The sequence below is a fragment of the Cricetulus griseus genome, chromosome 4 (assembly GCF_003668045.3).
Source record: "Cricetulus griseus strain 17A/GY chromosome 4, alternate assembly CriGri-PICRH-1.0, whole genome shotgun sequence".
Classification (NCBI taxonomy): domain Eukaryota; kingdom Metazoa; phylum Chordata; class Mammalia; order Rodentia; family Cricetidae; genus Cricetulus; species Cricetulus griseus.
In genome coordinates, this window is record NC_048597.1 from 18234366 (window position 1) to 18254052 (window position 19687).

At 39.9% G+C, this 19687-nt stretch overlaps 1 protein-coding gene across 3 annotated transcripts in view; it reads right to left on the minus strand.

Annotated features, from left to right (window-relative positions):
* Positions 1-19687, minus strand: part of Usp25 (ubiquitin specific peptidase 25) — a 95535-nt gene that overhangs the window by 61599 nt on the left and 14249 nt on the right. Inside the window, exons 1-4 of one of the 3 annotated variants that reach the window (XM_035444375.1) lie at positions 13000-13026; positions 11999-12076; positions 8327-8471; positions 4437-4520 (exon numbers count right to left, since the gene is read on the minus strand). Coding sequence is in view for 1 of the 3 variants with exons in the window: in XM_035444374.1 (XP_035300265.1) it covers positions 4437-4520; positions 8327-8471; positions 11999-12076 (307 nt within the window). In the remaining 2 variants the exon portion in view is untranslated. Of the gene's footprint in view, positions 1-4436; positions 4521-8326; positions 8472-11998; positions 12077-12999; positions 13027-19687 lie in introns of those variants that run through there. The other 2 variants (XM_035444374.1, XM_027412397.1) reach the window with 2 other exon arrangements.

Here is a 19687-nt window from a genome sequence, read left to right on the forward strand (position 1 = left end):
TACAATTAAAACACTCCTCCCTTTCCTAAAGGACATCTGTAAAAAGCCAGATTTTCCTCACAAAACAGAACCAAAGAAATTTATTCCAACAGAATGCAAACCCTCCAACACAGATCTGAGACCCCAGCTCTTCTGCAATACCACAAAGAAGAGACACCTGCAGTGGAGAAATGCCTGTACCCTTCTGATAATTTGTTTCAGAAAAAAAATATTTATACAAAATATTTACATCAACAGAATAAGCTGCTATTTTAGTAAGAATTAGTTTTCTAAGCTTGTCTGAATTTTAAGTTCTAACTAAAGAAATTTTTCTACCTTATATTAATTACCAAAAGCTCTTTGAAGTCCTTCATAAATTTGTGAGTTTAAAGGTATCCTGAAATCAAAAGTGTGCCACATTAATGCAAACATGTTTTCCAAGACTTTTGGCTAGGATTGGGGCTCTTGCAATCTGATTTTTATAATCCAGTTGACAAAAGATAAATCATAGTCACCTGACCAACAGGAGACAAATGTCAAGAAGCATTGCTACAAGCCCTGTGTGCCGATCATCCCTGTGATGAGGCCAGAACACACAAGCAGAGAACAGCTCTGACTGGACAGACTTGTCTTCCCCACTGTGGCCCAACCCAGTATGTACTGCTTTCTGATCCTTGTCCAGACACACAATTCCTATCTTCTGCCTTGCCCTGACAGCACTACAGATAAAAGACACCTGGTTCCTTGCACTGGGCTAAGAGACAAAAACTGTCTGGGCTAGAAAGGACCACACTCAGTTGCTGCTGCTACCCTCGTCTCTCTCCACATCTCTAATCCTCCAGTGGGTGGACAGATTGGCACAACTGTGATGCAGATGGGAACTGCAGCCTGCCTCTGCTGGTATTGGGCCACAGCACACTTTAATGATGGAAGAGGTTAGCTGAGATCAGATGCCATCAATCCTTGACTGACACTTCTTCCAGCACAGGAAAAGGCCTCCTTACTGGTACAGCTATTGTAATTACATTTACTTCATTGTGTTCTCATTACACCATGAAGATGCTTTTCTTCCCCCATAGTGTGACAACAATGTGACCATCACCAGAAAATACTTTTATGACCTACTCATACCACATTAATTAGATTTCAAATATCATTCTACTTAAGGAATTAGTAAGTAAAATGTAATTTTAATAATGGGGCAAGCCAGGTGTTGGTGGCGCATGACTTTAATCCCAGCACTCGGGAGGCAGAAGCAGGTGGATCTCTGTGAGTTCGAGACCAGCCTGGTCTACAAGAGCTAGTTCCAGGACAGCCTCCAAAGCCACAGAGAAACCCAATCTCAAAAAACAAACAACAACAACAAAATAATGGGGCAATGTGAATTTGTTTTTTCTTTTTTTTTCTTTTTCTTTTTTTTTTTTAAATTCTCCTCCGGATGTCTATTATTAGTTGGCAACTTGACTACATCTGGAATTAACTAAAACCAAAGTGACTAGGTACTCCTGTGTGAATTTTTTTTCTTAATTAAAACATTTGAAATGGGAAGACCCACGTTTAATCCAGATCTTTTGAAGCAGGAAGATGTACCTTTATTCTGGGCTACCCTTTTTAGTGGCAGCCTACATAAACGGCATGGGAAAAGGAACCTTGCTCTTTGCGCCTGTTTGCTCTCACTCTTGTGAGCAAATCCCTTTCTTCACTAGCATTAGAGTCTACTTCTTTGGAAGTCTGGAATATACTGACGACCACTGAATATTCGGGCCTTGAGACTTGCTGAATTTCTTTTTCAGAGATTGATAAAACAGCAAATATATTAGATGCATAGTTATCAGTTGTATAATGAAAACTAGCATTATCTGCATGTTTATTAAAAAGAGGTGAAAATTAATTTGACTATAAACAATTGGTAATTGCATAAGTAAATTGAATTCCATCCATATACCAGCACACCATATGCTCATATCTGCACCATGGCAACACTTTAGGAAAACAGTACAAGCTTCTTTTCTACCTACCCTCCCTGTAGTATCAGGGTGAGAACAACACGAAGACACTAAGGAGACATGCTGCTTGGGTACCACTTGAGGAAACTATTATGGTCATCTAAGCAGTTAACAGCATTTTTAAGATTGTCCAAACTAAGACTGGGCATTGGTGGCACACACCTTTAATCCCAGCACTTGGGAGGCAAAGGCAGGAGGATCTCTGTGAGTTTGAAGCCAGCCTGGTCTAACAGAGTGCTAGGATAGGCTCCAAAACAATACAGAGAAACCCTGACTCAAAAAACCAAAAAGGATTGTCCAAACTAAAATAATTTCCTATAACATCAGAAATACAACAATAACACTCATCTTTATAAGTGTTTGCTATCCAAGAAATAATAGCAAATGTTTCTCTAACTCCCAAATACAAGCATCCTATTGGCTTTTACACACACCTTCAGTGTTTGCATGGCTTATAACTCACTTCTCCATGAAAACACATTTTTTAAATGTGTGGGGGTTTTTTGTTTGTTTGTTTGTTTGTTTGTTTTTTACAAATGCATCATTTAGCTCAAAATCTAGTTGAATGACAATGCAAAGATTTTATTTTGAAAGAGTGAAATGAAGTTGTGCTCAGTTTAATAACTCAAAAGCAGGAAGAACTCCATGTGGAGAGTTGAACGATAAAAGGTGAACAAGAAGAGTCCTGGGTGATACACTCAGTGGTACGGGGTTTGCCTTACATGTGCTAAGATCCTGGCTTTACTCCCCAGGACTGAGAGGGAAGGAGAAAGGAATCTGAAGAGAGTGGAGGAAGAACACTTGACAGGACAGTAAGGAGTTGAAGCAACAAGTTGGAATGCAAAACTAGAACTGTACACTGAATGGTTTGTTTTAAGAGAAAAGCAACCTAGAAACTGAAGGATTCTAGGAATTGCAGATCTGAAGTGGAAACACCATTGAGCCTCACAAGTCAGCCTCAAGGGCTTCCAGTCTCACTGTTGTCTCCTGAGCCAAACACAATATCGCCTCTCTCACACAGCCCTGTGGTGCCTTCCTCACCTCTCCTCAGGTATTTGTTCAAATGTGACCTCACCCAAAAAGCACTCTCCGAGGACAGGACCTGAAATAGTAATTCCTATGCCCAACCACATCTACACCCTGGCCCAACACTTCATTCTTGGTGAACTTCGGAGGACTCAGCATTAGTATTCTCCACTCTCTGTCCTCCTTAAGCAAAAACAGACTGCATCTCTCAATGGCTTATGAAGCATTAAAAAAATCAATATTTGTGTACCAAAACAACTGAAATTTAATACCCAAATATTGAAACATAATTTTAAAAAGTACGCTAGGTGTAGTGACAACAGTAAGATGTGAGTATATGTTCCCAATTTCTACAGAGGACAGATAAATACATGGATATAAACAGCATACAAATGCAAAGTGCCTTCTCCACTCTCCAATCTTCCCTACTCTGATTTATTAATCTTCGCATAACAATCCTTGATTCTGCTTTTGTGACTGCAGAATGCACAGTCTCTAAAACTGTAATGTATGAACAGGTCTTTGTATGATATATTATAAATTTCAGCATTATTTAACTTTAATTTAGATTCCAGGTAACTATACTGAACAGCTTAGGTGTTCCAAATACACTTATTTTAATAACAGCTACTAAATTCATAATGGTAGCATCCATAAGGAAGAAGATTTAAGTTAAAAGAAAATGGGGAGTCATTCAAAAACTCTCACTTGTTTTCTGTGTCTTTCAACTTGCATGGTGAAAAAACTGAAGTTAATATTCCATGTTAGTCAATGGCTACAAGACTGTGATAGCCCATGGCCAGCATTCTCTCCTAAGTCAGGAGATTCTGAGCACAGAAACAGAAATAGGCCTAGGAAATACAAGCTTCAGTTGAAAAAAGAATGAAATAAATTTCCAAAGTCATACAGTTAAAAGTTCCCTAGTCCACATCTATTAGAACAGATCTCATGGGCTTGAAGCACCTTCCTGCATGGAATGGGAATGTTCTAACCTACTTCTAAGTGTAACTTTGGCTGCTGGTGAATGACCAAAATAGTTTCACGTAATAGAAATTTCTAGACAGAGCTGTAACTTTCACTGATTTTTTTTTCCTACCTAAAATTACTTTTTAAAATTTTTGAGGAATGGAAACCATGTAAGAGTCCAATGATAAAATCCTTAGACGTGAGAATAGAAGCATTGTTCCCATCACCATCTGGGCTTCACACCACCCAGGCCAAGCATTCTAATCACTTTCTGAAATCTAGGATGGAACCTCAAGGGCTGCCTTGTTTTTAATGGGATTCAGCTGGTATGGAGGCTAGACACCTGCAGCACTTAGAAAACTTGGAGACCCTACTACTAAATTAGTACTCATGTCGATGCATTACACCAGTTTCTGTAAACCTTAATGCTGTATTACTTTCTACATTACGATTACCTACCCAAATCCCTCTTATCTTTTGATCCATATTTTGATTGATCAACTGTAGTACATCTTGCTCTGGTGGAAATATACTGTTTTTGTCCTGTTTTAAAAAAGTTTAAAACAATTTAATAATTGTGGTATAAAAATATCACTATTATATTTCATATTGGCCAAACCCTTTGTATAGTCATGGCTAAGACAGTGTGTGCCAAGACCCAAAAACATCACAGTTTCTCCTTTGACTCAATTACATTTCTGATAGCCAATACCGTGCATTTAGTCTAGTCCAATTTAGTTGTATATGTAGTAAGGGCTGATAATTGTGCAGAAAGCCAGAGACTCGTGTCAGTGTCCTGCCCAATCACATCCCACAGGTACTCCCTTGAGACAGGTCCACCGTTAAGTCTACATCTAGCCTGGAAGCCAGCAACAATCACCAATCCTCTTGTCCGTGTCCAACATCACCAAGTTACACAGAGGCTTTCTATGTGGATTTATGGAATTTAAACACAGGCCCCCATACTTGTGTGGTCATCTCCCTAGCCTCTAACAGTCATTATTATTATTATTATTATTATTATTATTATTATTATTATTATTGTTATTATCTGAAAAGATCTCATACAATTTCATTCCTAACTTAAGTTAGGAGCATAAGACATTCTATTGAAAATTTGTTATCTAACATGGTATGGATTCTGAAAAGGCCTTGAATTTTTGCTAGTTATATTGCAAATAATTTGAGCCTTTTCCCAGAATACAACAGTATTAAATTAGAGTAGAGAATATTATGAAAGGACACTCAGTACAGTAACTGAAGTTCTGAATACAAGTTTCCTTGAAATCATCTTTTCTCTCAAAAATAAAAGGTGAAACTAGAAATATGAGATGGATTTACTATTAAAAGTATTGAAAAGATAATTACTTATTCAGTATTACAGGAAGGGGCACAAATGTAAATGTTCTTTGAATCTAGTGGCATAACTTACAATTGCCTTTGATGGTCAGAAGATACACGGTTAAAGATTCAACAGTAGCCCCAAGGAGGACTTTTGGAAAACATGTTTTGTTTTTTGTTTTGTTTTGTTTGTTTTTTCCTCTAAAAGAGACACTCAGGCCAAATAGCTATGTGCCAGCACACATATTTAGTATATGAGTTTTTTCAGTTCAGAGAGATATTTTACCAGCACTGAAACCAGAAGGTGACAGGCTGGGAGCGTGATTTTATTTACCCTAAAGCTGAGGAAAAGAAAGAAGAAAGTAATAATTTAGTGAAAATAAAACTGCCATATTGAAACTCCACTACTGTAGAGTTTCAAATACCAATGTACTTCCAAAGGAAGTGACACAGTGGTCAAACATGAGATATTTCCTTCACATCAACCCTTGGGAAATTCTACACTCTGAAAATTCTGTCAGTTATTCCTTCTACACTCAGCTTTGTGAGCAAGTCTGCACTTACTCAGACTCCTCTGCATCTTGCATCTTTCCTTCCACACACAGGCTTGCAATCCAGAAAAACTGAAAATACACAAAAGACCTTCATTTCTCAATACCTGCACAGTCAAAAGTATTTCTCAATAATCTACTGAATGTATCTCTTTACCTACTCAGTTCACAGTCACTAAGTTTATTGAATCAAAACTATTCCCTAGCAACTGTTATACTTCCAATAACTTTACAAAACAGGATACAAATATTGCTACCAAAAGTAATGACAACGAAGAGTGAGCAAGAGGCTCATTATGCAAGCACCCATTAAATTTCAACAGAGCTGTGTCTCAATGGTCACTAGTCTAGGGAATGGACACACTACCCAGTGAGCCTCCAGCTTAGCACAGCACATTATGAAACCACAGCAGCAAACAAGGCTCTCAAAGAATAGTCAGCTAAGATACAACCTGAAACCTCAATTACCAACTCTTTACTCCAAGTGAAAAGTAAAGTTGGATGATATTTTTCTAGAGCTATAGATATACATGGGGGAGGGGTTGGTTATCAAGAGACATCTGCCTTCTGACTGTGGGCTGTGCTCTCTCTAAGGGAACCTATTCAAGTCACCACTGGTGCCGCTAGCATTTTCAGTCATCCTTGCCGAGAGTTTTGAACAGGTGATACACCTGGTTTAAGCAGTATTTTCCCCTTTTGCACAGCAAATAAGCCTCCCATTAGCATAGTCTCGAAGTTCCGCTTTTCTCCCTCTGGTCATGATCTTTGTGTCCTAGGGCAACGTCAACAGCAAGAGCTCGCAAGAGTCCTTCTAAAATCTTACCTCTCCAACTAGAGCATGAAACTGAACTATTTGCCAGTTTGCATCTCTAACTATTTGGCTTCAGTAAAAACTACACTTTGCTGTCTTCCTTCTGTTTTCTTTTTTTTTTCTTTTCTTTTTTTTTTTTTTTAGCTATGTAATTAGTTCCTTTTTCCCACCACAGAAACGGATGTTATTCTCAAACACACTCCCTTCCTAGACTTAGCACCCTTCACTTTCTCCCAGGTTCTTCCAACATCAAAGCATTTCTCAACTTTTTTTTAATTCCCTTTCATTAGTCCTGAAGATTTTTCTATGCAAAATTTAGTAGCATCAATGTTCAACCAGATGATTTCCAAATGACAGTCCTTAGCAGCACACTCTGGATGTTGGCAAAACTTGTTCCAAGCAAGAGGACAGGGAAAACGGTCTCCAGCAAGCAGCTGCTAACTCTTAAGACCAAAATAACTTAGACTAGAGAGGGAAAGGTTAGAGACACTTCATGACAGAGAAAACAGTAAGTTACACACTGAGGGGGTAAGTAGCACCGGGTGTTGTAAACTTCAGCTCATTCTGTATTATTGCCAGTGTGTAAAGTAAAGGGAGAAACTGAGGCTAGAGGTGAAAACTGGGCAAATCCTCAGTTTATCCTGAGCTTGACAAAAGCAAGAATGTCGACCTCATACAAGCAGCAGAAAGGGAAATGGCTCTCCCTACGGTTTCCTAATTTTCACAGTTTCAGATTAAAACCATACATGCTCCTCAAACATGCTAGTGATCTCATGTCTCAGATCTGTAACACATACAAATAGGTGCTTATGTTTTATATATACTAGTTTGGTATTTTCGGGTACTTAAGACGAAAATCATAGCCAAGCAGACACTTTAATATTATCTCCTGTATCACAGTTATTAAACTGTGCTAACGTATGGGGGATATCATTATACAGTGAAAAATCCTAAGTGCTACATGAGAATATTCATAAGAGGATAAGCTAGGGCCTTGGGCCAAGTCTCTCACGTATTTTGACTTAAGTGTGCAAGTGAGAGTGTAAATCTCTCATATATCTTCACTTAAGGTACAAATGAGAGTACATGGTGTCTTCAAACCTCTCTCTCTCTCTCTCTCACACACACACACACACACACTCTCTCTCTCTCTCTCTCTCTCTCTCTCTCTCTCTCTCTCTCTCGGTGTGTGTGTGTGTGTGTGTGTGTGTGTGTGTGTGTGTGTTTTCATTTCAGATTAAGGAAGACTTTGATTCTATGAAAACCTTTTCTCCAAATCTTATTTCCAATGTGAAGTAAGGGAAGGAACTTTTATAATATAGTAAATTTATAAACTTATACCCTCAAAGCAAAACTCAGCTTCTACTGAAAATTGACAAATGACTATCCACTTAAAATTCTAGATTTTTGTGAATATAACTCACATAGTTGTTTTATAGTTCAAAGCAATGTATTCTATATGAGATACTCATAAAAAGATAGATAACTTAAAATTGTTTGCCTTTAATCTAGAAAATATGTTACCAATAAAATTTATATTCATTAATTTTTACGTATGATTCACCTCTGCTTAAGGAGTAAAAGTAATACAATATCAAGAAAAAAATTCAATCAATGTTTATAAACCATTAAGAAGGAAAACTTACTTGCATCGGCTTGGCTTCCCACACTGATGTATCTATCGTTGCCTGGGAGTGCTGTCTGGTAATAGCCCGTCTCTTCCTGTGTGGGGGTCTTGGCATTCTTGGCAGTGAGGAAAGCCACTGCTAACTCCAAGTTTCCATTGCTATCCTTCAAATATCAAGAAGGGAACATCCAATGATTTGGGAGTAATGACAACCAATCACACAAAATGTATGTTATTTTATCCATAATATTTTGTAGCAAAAAACATTTTGATTTAGACTTATTATTAATGCAACTAGATAATAAAACTCACTACCCATAAACTCTATCTCAATAATCATTTCATAAAACTATAATAATTATTTGATATTCATTATTAAAACTTCTATTACAATGCTAAATCAATTCTTTATTTTCTTAGTTTTTTATTACTTTGTTTTCCATTTAGAAAAATCCAGTCATGAACTTCTAATTTTAGACAAATGAGTAGTCAGGAATTTTTTTCTCTGGGTTTAGCCATAAGAGTGAAAAGTGAATACTTGAAATACAGCTTCTTTAACATGGGTACTGGATGCACACCTAGAATAAACTTAAACAAAATGTCAAGAATTCTAGGACAGAAGAGGTATCAGAACTTGACAGTGTAGAGAAGCACTGGAACTGGTGGGCAAAATTAGTCACTGCCATCAAGATGACAGACAACTCTACACACACACACACACACACACACACACACACACACACACACACACACACACACACACACTCCAGTGCTCATCAAAAGCAAAACTAACCAAAATATGCTAAAGTTCATTCAGCAGTAATGCAAGGCAGCAAAGCAGTGAGAGGAGGCTTGCTCAGCTATTATCTTTAGATTTTCTGAGAGGCTAATGATAAGTAAAATGTAATACAAGCTCAGGACAGCTGAGACAGCACAGCAAACTCGAATGTTAACCAAGTCATCTCCATAGCAGCAACCAGGATGCAGAAGGCCTGGCAGTTTAAGCAGAAAGCCAGGAGACCGTTGTGGACACCTTATTGATGTTACTTTAAAAAAGCTTACACTGTCTATACATTTAAAAAAAGAAAGAAAGAAACAGTAGCAGCAGAGCCTGAAATCACTGCTAATATTGTAAAGGTAAGACATGGTACAGAGATCAAGATAATTGCAAAATAACCATCAACCAAATGAAAGAATAACCAAAACCTGGCCCAAATCTATGGCAGGGAGTTAAGGAGAAGGTAGCTGGGAAGGCAATGTGCTTTAAAGTGTGCTTCCTTTGTGCCTATATGAGTCTCTTAAGTGACTCATCCAAGATAACAAGTTTACAATAGGCCACTATTAGATAAGTGCACTGTCATAAAATGAACTGCAGTAACGATGGCTACCATTGACAAAGTGCTTCCTAGGTGTCTAGAAGTGTACTAAGAGCTTTGAATGCCCTGCTTCACGTGAGGAAAACCCAAACACAGCGGGGAGTTTACAACTTGGCTGTTACTTAGTTTGTCTGGCTAAGTATAGATTGGTGTTATGGTTTAGATAGAAAATGTTCTTCACAGGTTCCTGTGTGTGAACACTAGTAGCCAACTGGTGTCAACAGTTTGAGAAGTTGTTGAACTTTCTAGGGAGCTGGGCTGAGTGAGAAAGGTGGCCTCACATAGAGAGGGACTAGTGCATACCATAGTCCTCACATAGAGAGGGACTAGTGCATACCATAGTCCTCACATAGAGAGGGACTAGTGCATACCATAGTCCTCACATAGAGAGGGACTAGTGCATACCATAGTCCTCACATAGAGAGGGACTAGTGCATACCATAGTCCTCACATAGAGAGGGACTAGTGCATACCATAGTCCCCCTTTTCCCAACTCTGCTGTCTGTTCTGCCAAGGTCTGAGTGTGCAGCCTCAAGCTCCTGACACCATGACCTCCCCATGAGGCAAACAAATCCTTCCTCCTCCAAGTGGTCTTTTAAAATGGATATGTATGTGTGTGCAGCATGTGTGTGTGTGAATGCAGACATGAGTGCAGTGCCTGTGGAGGCCAGAAGAGGGGGTAGACCCATTAGAGCTGAAGTTACAAATGCGTGTAGGCCACCTGATCAGGGTGCTGTGAACCAAAATCCAGTCCTCTGCAAGAGCTGCAAGTGCTCTTACCACTGGGCCATCTCTCCAGCCCTCCCAAGTTGTTTTTGTTGGGTATTTGGCCACTAACAGCACTTTCAAATTAAAGATCATGAAGTCAGTGACTGTGGTTCCCAAAGCACAGGAGTTGTTGGTGTGTTGCTAACAGTATAACTCATTAAAAGATACCTTGAAAAAACATAAAGGCCATCAGTTAGGGTTTAAGTATCCTATTTACTCTAGCACTCAAACTGAAATGAAAGTTCATGAAGAAAAAAAAACTCTTAAAATGTAAACAAGACTTAATTTGATCTATATTTCTCAAATTTAAAGGGGGAGGGGGTTCCCTCAAATTTCCAATAGCAAAGTGATGGGCGACAGCCTCATCCTCTGTGATCTCCTGGGAAAGGCACTTTCTGAAAATAAACTTGGAATGGGTTAGTCATGTATTTATCAGAATGAAAGAAAGCCTGGCAACCATCTGAGTGTCAGGCTCCCAAGAACTGGGGCTGCACTCTTGCTTCCTCTAACAACAGCATGCACAGCTCTGGATTAACACCATCAGTAACACTGCTTCATCAGTTTCCTTCTGGCAAGTGAGACAAAGCAACGCTCCCAGCAAAGCAGTGGACACTTAGCCTTATTCAGGCACCAGCGCAAGGCTGCTGCAGTTCCCATTCCAACTCTCCCACAGACTGGTGTGTGTGATCTGGGGTGGGTTACTTACATCTCCATTTCCTCATCTTCAAAGGAGAAAATGGAAGTATTGGTCTCTTGGTAATATAGGACTGAAGGCTGCCTGGTCCATCTCTCTGGTTATCACTATCTCTGGTTATCACTATTGATTTTTATTCCAATGATAAAAGTAAATAAAGACCCTCTGGTTCAGAATCAGGGACCATTTTAACTTTTTTCCACATAGTTAAGAGGCAAGAGCTCAGGGGCTATGTGTGACTACAGTGATAAAAATGTTACATACAAATACGCTCAAACTACAGTTCTATTTCAAGCAAATACTTCACTTGCTTGATCACTCTCACAGTGCACTATCCATGGGAGTTGACTCATCTCGGCACCTCTGTGGGAAAATGAAGCTGTATCTAGGATGCAACCAAAATGACACATTGGATCTGTCGCACATATACTGAAATCTGAGGTTAAATGTCCTTAAGGCATGACTAATTGAATGCTGAGTCTCTACTGATTCTCTTTGTGATCCTCCTTCACCTCTTACTCAAACCCACCCACTGAGCTCCATTTATATGCTAAAACACAGTTGGGTAACTTATTCATCAGCGCTGGGGTTATGCCCTACTATTCTGCAAGAAAAGTAGCCAACATAGAGAGGTTATGCATCACCCCTAGATACCATGAAACATCAAATCCCTGAAATTTTACAGGCTTACAATTTGCAGCCTAGGAAATGAGGCTCTTGCTTTGAGCAGAGTGCTTTCCTCCATCTGTACTGGTATCATATGGTTTAACTAAGAGCCTCAGCTTTTAAATACAGTACACAACAACAGAGACAAAAGGAAACGACACATTTAAGCTACAAGCAAGGGCCATACCTTCAGGGCTTGCTGCAGTATCTGGGTATCATTAATCCCAGTTATTTCTCTCAGCTGATTCAAAAATGTCTGCTGGTGCTAGAGGGCAGAAAAATTCAGAATTAATACACTAGGAACAATGGAAATTTTTAAAAAGACAAAATACTTTATTTTTAAGAAGAGCAAAAAAAGAAAGCAAGAAGAGAGAGTAGAATTTGAAAGTTAATAAAAATGTCATTCTTTCGTAACAAAGATGCCACACATCAGGGAGTCCTTACTCTACTCTCTTATTCCTAAACCTCAACTTCTACATTGATTCCCAGGCAGCCTTACTGAGTTAACAGTTTCCATCCTATCTTCATCTCCTCAGACGATGTCTCAGCAACAAACAGAGCAATGTTTGTGGCTTAAGTCTGAGGAGAACTCCTGGGATGTGCAGGAGATGGGCGTTTCCCAGCCTGTACAGTAATCCAGTACATACATGTAAGAGTCCTAAGATCCAGTCATCGAAAACAAAACCATCTGATTCTCCAGTCAGTCACAGAAGCTCCTAGGTTGAGCTGGTTTGACCCATTTCCTTGCCTTGTCTTCACAGTGTACAGAGTCAGTCTGGTGAATCTCATAACCCAAACATCATAATAGGCCTCTACCACCAAAGCTTCCAGTGATCCATGAACACTCCCCACCACACACCTTCTCATTTTATGTCTTAAATCACAGTCCCCTCCAACTGTGAAACAACACGATGAAATATAGGTAAATGAGCGGAGTTCTGCCTCCCAGTGGGAACTTTCTTTCACCTGGGAATGTCCCTCATTGTTCTGATAGTTCTATTTCTGACTGTTTCTTCTTGGTTGGCTAGGTCAGCTGCTGGCCCTACCCCATTTCCTCCGAGAAGACTGACGGGCACTGAAGAAGCTTCATCTCGAGTCAGTGACAATGCTGGTCACTGAGCAACCCTGCCCTTCACCTCAACTGGTACAAAGTATTCCAGACCATGGACAAGAGGACAACGGAATCACCTTTCCCGGCGTTGCTTGGGCCAATGGTAGGCGAGTCTTCCCAAAGTCTGTAATCCACAGGTCACAAGTTATCAGCAAGAAGGCAGGTGTCCTGCAGCCCACTACTATGGATGGAGGACCTTGGGGGTGGCTGTCCATGCAGCCTGCTGGCAAGTCTCTGTTATTCTTTAATCATTGATTCAGGTAAAATCTTATCCTTCTCAAGAACTCTGATGCTTTTGACGACTGATAGTCTTGCCAGCTTAAGCAAAACAGATTCCAGTAACAGGTATTTTAGGGTTTATCTATATAAAAATAGGAAAGTCTAAGATGTATAAAAGTCTGAGAATGTAGTTACAAAGGCCTGAGGATAAAAAGGCTTAAATGATGATAATGAGTTGAGACATTAAAAAGAATAAAAAATGTTCCTGATTTCTCTATTTCTCATGCTACTGTTCATAGTAAAGTTCAACAACACCACTATATGATCATAACTACAAGGTCAAGATTAAGATACTTTCCATTGTCCTAAAAAATCTGTCTATTTTAAAATGGTAATACTTTCAGCCAAGTTGCTTCTAACATGAATATGCTTCTAACATGTCTAATACTTATGTTTCCACAAACTCTAAGGATTCTTGTAAGTTCCAGGGAGCCGAATCAGATCCAAACAGGTCAGGTTCACTCCAGGTAATATTCAACTTTTCCCTGGTCTCAAATTCCCTTCCCTCATGTTAGGACACCTCGGGAACCCCTCTCTCATCTTACAATCTTCCCCTCAAGTGACAGGACCTAAGAAAAAATTTTTTCTAAACTTAACCTTGTCTTCTGCTCTGTCAACATCTTGCCAGGTCTAAGAGGTGCCAGGGAGTTCCATACAGCCTGGACTGCAATGAAATAACCAGCTTCCCCAGGACGTGGGGAAGGACGTCAACCTTCTCGGGTCCCCCAAAGATGGTCAACGCCCCCCACGTCAGCAGGAAGCAGTCTTAAGAATTCGACGCCCTTATTCCTTAACCTGCCATGTCTAAACACCCCACCTTTTTTTAATAATAAGTAGAGGTGGGAATGAAAGGTTCAGGCATTATGCTGGCCTGCCCCTGTTACCTGGTGGAATCCACTCAGGCAATAACCTGGTCAGCCCAAGGTTCCATGGGAAAGAAATCTGCACTCAGGTGCAGAGGACCCCTTTAAAAGATAGGCCCCTGCACCTTTACGCTATCTCTGCCCCTTTACTCGCTCTCTCCCTGTCTCTCTCTCTCCCCCTGTCTCTCTCTCTCTGTGTGTGCTCTCCCGTCTCTGTTTCCCCGCTCTCTCTCTCTATGGCGACTGGCCATGGCGGTCAGCCATTACCCTGTTCCTCCTCTTAGTCTACCCATTCTGCCTTTATAATAAACTTATAGTCAATATGTTTGGCTCAGCAATTTCTCTTTTCTTCTTTTTAAACAAAAGAATAACAAATATAGAAGACAGAAAACAAGCTTAGTCCCTAGAAAATGTAGGTCTCCTGAATTATTACTTCAAAATGGCTGACCCTTACCAGTTCAGTTGGGAATCTTCAGGGACACTTAAACTCCTGGGTGAACGTTTACTCAGAAAAGGAATAATTACAAACTTTCAAACCAGAAAGTATACAGAGAAAAGCTAACTCTGTAATGGGAAATCTGACAGACCACATTAACCAGGAAATCAAAGTTAATATTACTGGTAACTGGACAAAAGGGCAGTCTGCACCTCCTGGCACACTGTAACCTGTGACAGTATGTCACAACTACAAAACCTAAATAAATCTAATCTTGAAGAATGACCAGAGAGTCTCAAAGAAAGCATACAGAGCAAATGAATTGTTCTATCATCTGTTATGATGTCTACAGCTAAGAAAAAGGGTGTGTGTCTCTGGCATAAGAAGGGAAATCCAGAGGTATTACGGCACAGTGTAGCCAGAGAGGCTGCCAAACACTACTGCATGCCCTGCAGAATGCCGGTAGAGATGATGGAGAAGCATGGCTGAAAGCTTCTCAGTGGCTGGCACTCAATTACTATCACAGTCCTGACTGCATTATAGTAGGAGAGCCTCTCTTTCCTTAGGAATACATCTGAAATGTTTAAGAGATAGTATAAGACATTCATAACTGCTTCTCCAATGGTTCGAAGAAAAAAAAAAGATATGGAAATTCTTTCAATTAGTGTCCCCATATGCAACATTCATTAAAATTCTAGAAAAACTAGCCTAGAGCAAAGAGACCTGCCTTCTTTTTAAACTTCTTTAAAACTTCCACTTAAGGCTTCACTGTACAGAATAAAGCTTCAAGCCACTCACACCTTGAGGTGATCTTGGAAAATAATCGTCAGGTAGGCAAAAGCCACTTTAAAAGTGAAATCAAAGATGTAGTAACTCTTTCAAAGAAAAAGACAGCAACAAAGAGAAGAACTATTAGACCAGATATGGGTGGGTCCCCTATGCTACCTAGGAACATTATTTCCATGAAAACTGTATTAAGTAACTAAGGTGACAAGATTATCTAATAATACAATAAATATTAAAGTTCAACAGGAAAGTAAAGAAAGCACCCCGAAGTACCCAACAGTTCAATCAAAGAGTCAAACTGCCAATTTACAGGCTGAGATAGGAAAACCACATTCTCTTTAAAACTATCAACTCTTTGGTTGATTGGCATTTGAGAAAAACAGCAATAAAAATTAATGGAATAAACAACCAGGATTAGAAATTTAATATATAAAAATACCAAATAGGAATTTCTTTCCTCTAATGTACTGCTCAGCTTAGTGAACAAAACATGCTAAGAAAATAGCACAGGCCTATTTGCAATGTACTGCTCCTGTAACCTCAGCCCTTTCTTTACATAATTAGTATTTTCTCATTGGTAAATTATTCAATCATGCATCTCAAAAAAATTATTGAATATCCCAGGGAAGTTAGTTATTTATGGAAATGTTCATGGTTATTCTTCATGATCCTGGAACAAGGTTAAGAATCCAAATGTCCTTGAACCAAGAAAGCAGTTGTCAAACACTAATGTTAATAAGATAAGGTAAGATGTATATAACAATATAAAGACCAAGATCCTTCTAGAAACTTATTTGAGAAACAACTGTTAATTCCAAAGATGGGGGCAAAAGACCACTGACCCAAATCGCCATTGGGGCCTGTTGGGGGTTATTTGATCACACTGTAAACCCTGAGTTTGCATTTGCATTAATTAAAATTAACCCTGGGTCAGGAGAGTGAGTTAGCAAGTTAGTTAACAAAAAGTAATCATAGAGCATCAGAGGGGATCTGGTAGAGACAGAGAGACACAGGAGAGGAGTAGGGAGCAGTTTGGAGTGGCACCGTTTTATGCTTAGCTGAGCAGTGCACTGTCTTTGGGAGACACCATCAAGAAGAAGAGTTTAGCTAGGTGCTACTCAAACTCTGTGATGTAGCTGGTTTTCAACTCAGCCTTTGAATCTTATAAATAGATCATTTAGAGAGTTAGTGAAAGCAACTTTAACAGCAGTGACAGTGCCAGTGTCTGTGGAAACAGAATTCCCACCAGGCTGCATCTGAGCGGCCAGGCTGCAGCCAGAGAAACAGGCCTGTAACTGTGGACTCACAATTGCTGGCTGAAATAGCAGTGGATTAAAGCACAGCCACTTTGCCAAAGTAAAAACAATAATGGCCAAATTAATTAAAGCAAACTTTTTTATTCATTTACATGGGCTGCCTCCCCCTAAGGCGGGGTTTGAGAGGAAGAGAAGGTTTTTATAGAGGACTTCCAAATGGGGGAAAATAGGTAGGGTTACAGGAGCAGAACATAGCAGGTGATCAAAACAAGGGGATCACAGTAGGTAGTCATAATAAGGTAATCATAGGGGTCATATAATAGTCATGAAGACACTATTGCCATTCCTGGAGCAGGCCGTACAGAACCATTTGTAATTAGGATTACAGGTAGAATATAGCCCAATCCTTAAAAAACAGAGGTTTTATCATAAGCAGGAATGAACCTAGTGTGTCTTTACAATAAGAAATACTAGCCTAAATTTTAATACTAAGCCTAAAATGGAGGCAGGCTGGTTCATTCACAAAATGTGCCTCAAATGATTTTATGCAAATAAACCTAGATGCAGTATGAATAAAGAAGCAACCTTTTATTTTAATATGAATGCATGGCTATAAAATACAACTATGCTAGAATGGTAATATACCAAATAATAAGCAAATTAATGCTATTCTTTATCCCCTTCCTCTAAAGACTATTCCCCTGTGGCATGGAAGATGGGTACTCATCAATGGCACAACAGAGAACTGTGTGCAAGGAGAATTGGTGTGAATTGCCTCTTGCATCCCACAGAATCCTTAATAGAGGACTTGGGCAACCCACTTAATCCCAACCCCCCTCCCCCAAAAACTGGGGCAGACATGGAGAATAGCCACTCAGCTAGCTCACCAGTAAATCAGTGGACATGACAACAGTGTCTTGGTATGCAACTGAATACTAAGGTCATTTTTATGGCAATAGCTAACTGATACCAAGTTCAACAAGAAATGTGGAGAAATGTATGCAGAGAAGCAGAGTCTTTGAAATTTCACCACACATGCTCAGTGTTTTATTTTTATGAGAAGTCAGTCTCATTACTAAAATATATTACTAAAAAAAAGCCCTATTTGACAATGATTTCTGTTTTCACAAATTTTGACTGAAATTGAACAGAAGAGGAAATAATTTGGTGGGAAATTGGGAAAGGGGAAGTAAGTGAGAAAAGACAGGCACATTTTCTTAGCTAACTTTACAAGAGATGTGGAGAAGCAAGGGAGAAAATTCCAAGAAGCCACCTGACAGGCCAAGTTGTCCCCTTTGTCATTAGCTGTGCTCATCTCCTGCAGCTGTGTCTGTATTGCTAAGGTTTCTGGTGTGATTATGACCCCAGTTTGTCTGGTAAGGTTTGCACCTTCCTGTGACAGATTAATCTCTTCTGTCAGCCTGACTGGATTGAGAATCACCATGGAAACAAAATCTGGGATGCCAGTGAAAGAGTTTCCAGATTAAGTTAACTAAATGGGCAGCGCCACTTCATGGGCTAGTGTCCTAGACTAAATTAAGAGAGAGAGAGGAAGCCGGGACATCATATTTTCTCTGCATCCTGACTGTGGACAGACACGATAAGACAAATTAACTCTTGTTCCTGTTAACAACCTCCTCTGCCATGATGAACTGTGAGCCAAAACAAATGTGTCCTTCCTTGTATTTTGTGGGGTGTCTTGTTGAAGCAACAAGACAAGAAACTAAGACACTTCCCACCTACTAAACTTGTAGTTTGATACGCTCTCATCCTCACTACAAGCATACTGCATAAGGATCACTCCTCTAGGAGTTCAGATGCAAAGTGAATGGACTCACTCCAATGTCCTATATTGGGAGCCCATTATTGAGTTCCAAAGGCCTCCTTTGTATGGATTCTTAGGAACTATAGAGCAGATGGCAGGTTCTACTTGTTCCCACTACTGGACCAAAAGGGAAGACAGAATTCAACAGATTCGGTAGCTTGTGAATGCCACAAAAATCAATAAGCACAGATGTCAAAATGCACACAGGCCTTCATCCTCTCCCTTGCTATTTTCACTGCACAATGGCACCCTTCTCTTCTACGGCAAAACGCAGCACTTGAAGGATAAGGAAGCAATGGCAATTTCAATATCTCCTTTAGCTCTCCAGTTGACTATGTGACGCTGGGCCTTTTTTAATGTTTCTGTAAAAAATGGAGAGAGCACTTGAACCTACCTCTGGAATAATGGGGCCGGAGTTGAAATAGCAACAGACACTCTTACATCCTACTAAATATTGGTGCATTCTTTTAGGATTGCCAGTTCTGTGTTGAGGTTTGCTTAGTAATATCGACATCAAAAATACCCAGTTAACACTTTTTAAATAAATAAAACTATCAATAGTTATGGTTATCATCCTCAAGAACCATCATCCAAGAAACCTGGTTTCTGGCAACCAGACAGATGAGCTCAGACATACCAGCTCAGCTTCTCTGAACATTTTACAATTACTCTGAGAACACTTCAACAGCTGCAGATGACAGTATAGCCACAGTTGAAGACCTGCTCCAGTTATGAGCACCTCAGTCTGTACTAGCCATGAAGCAGTACTCTCAGCTGACTCTGGCGTACCCTGAAGCCATTTGCATCCAAACCACAAAGGGACTGCAAGCAGAAGGCTTGATTAACACAAGCATCAACTTTCACTTGAAGGACAGCATCGTGAGTGGTGCAAACATCTTGCTACACCTGCAGATAATAACTAGGGAATTTGGTTCATTTTTTTTTTTTTTGAATGAGTCCTTCTGGGACTCTTGCTACCAGCAGGTGTGCCTAGAGACTACTTCCCAAGGCTTCTCTCCAGGCAGGAGTGTCTAAGCAGTTTTTATCGTTTTCTTAGTAAAGTACACAGAACGGCTAACACAAGGTGGCAGCAGTAACAGAAGGTCGGCTGCAGAGATCCAGATAGCAGGCAGGGACAGAAACTAAGTGAGCAAAAGAGCTAAAGCCAAACTGCAGTGCAGACTCTACTCACTGGAGGGATTCCAAGGAGATGCGAGCCCTGGGAGCCAAGAATCCCAACACCCTAAGCCTGAGAGCTGTAACACTACCTGCAATCAAGATCCAAATGTCCCAACTCGATAGGTCTCAGTGCTGTAACAC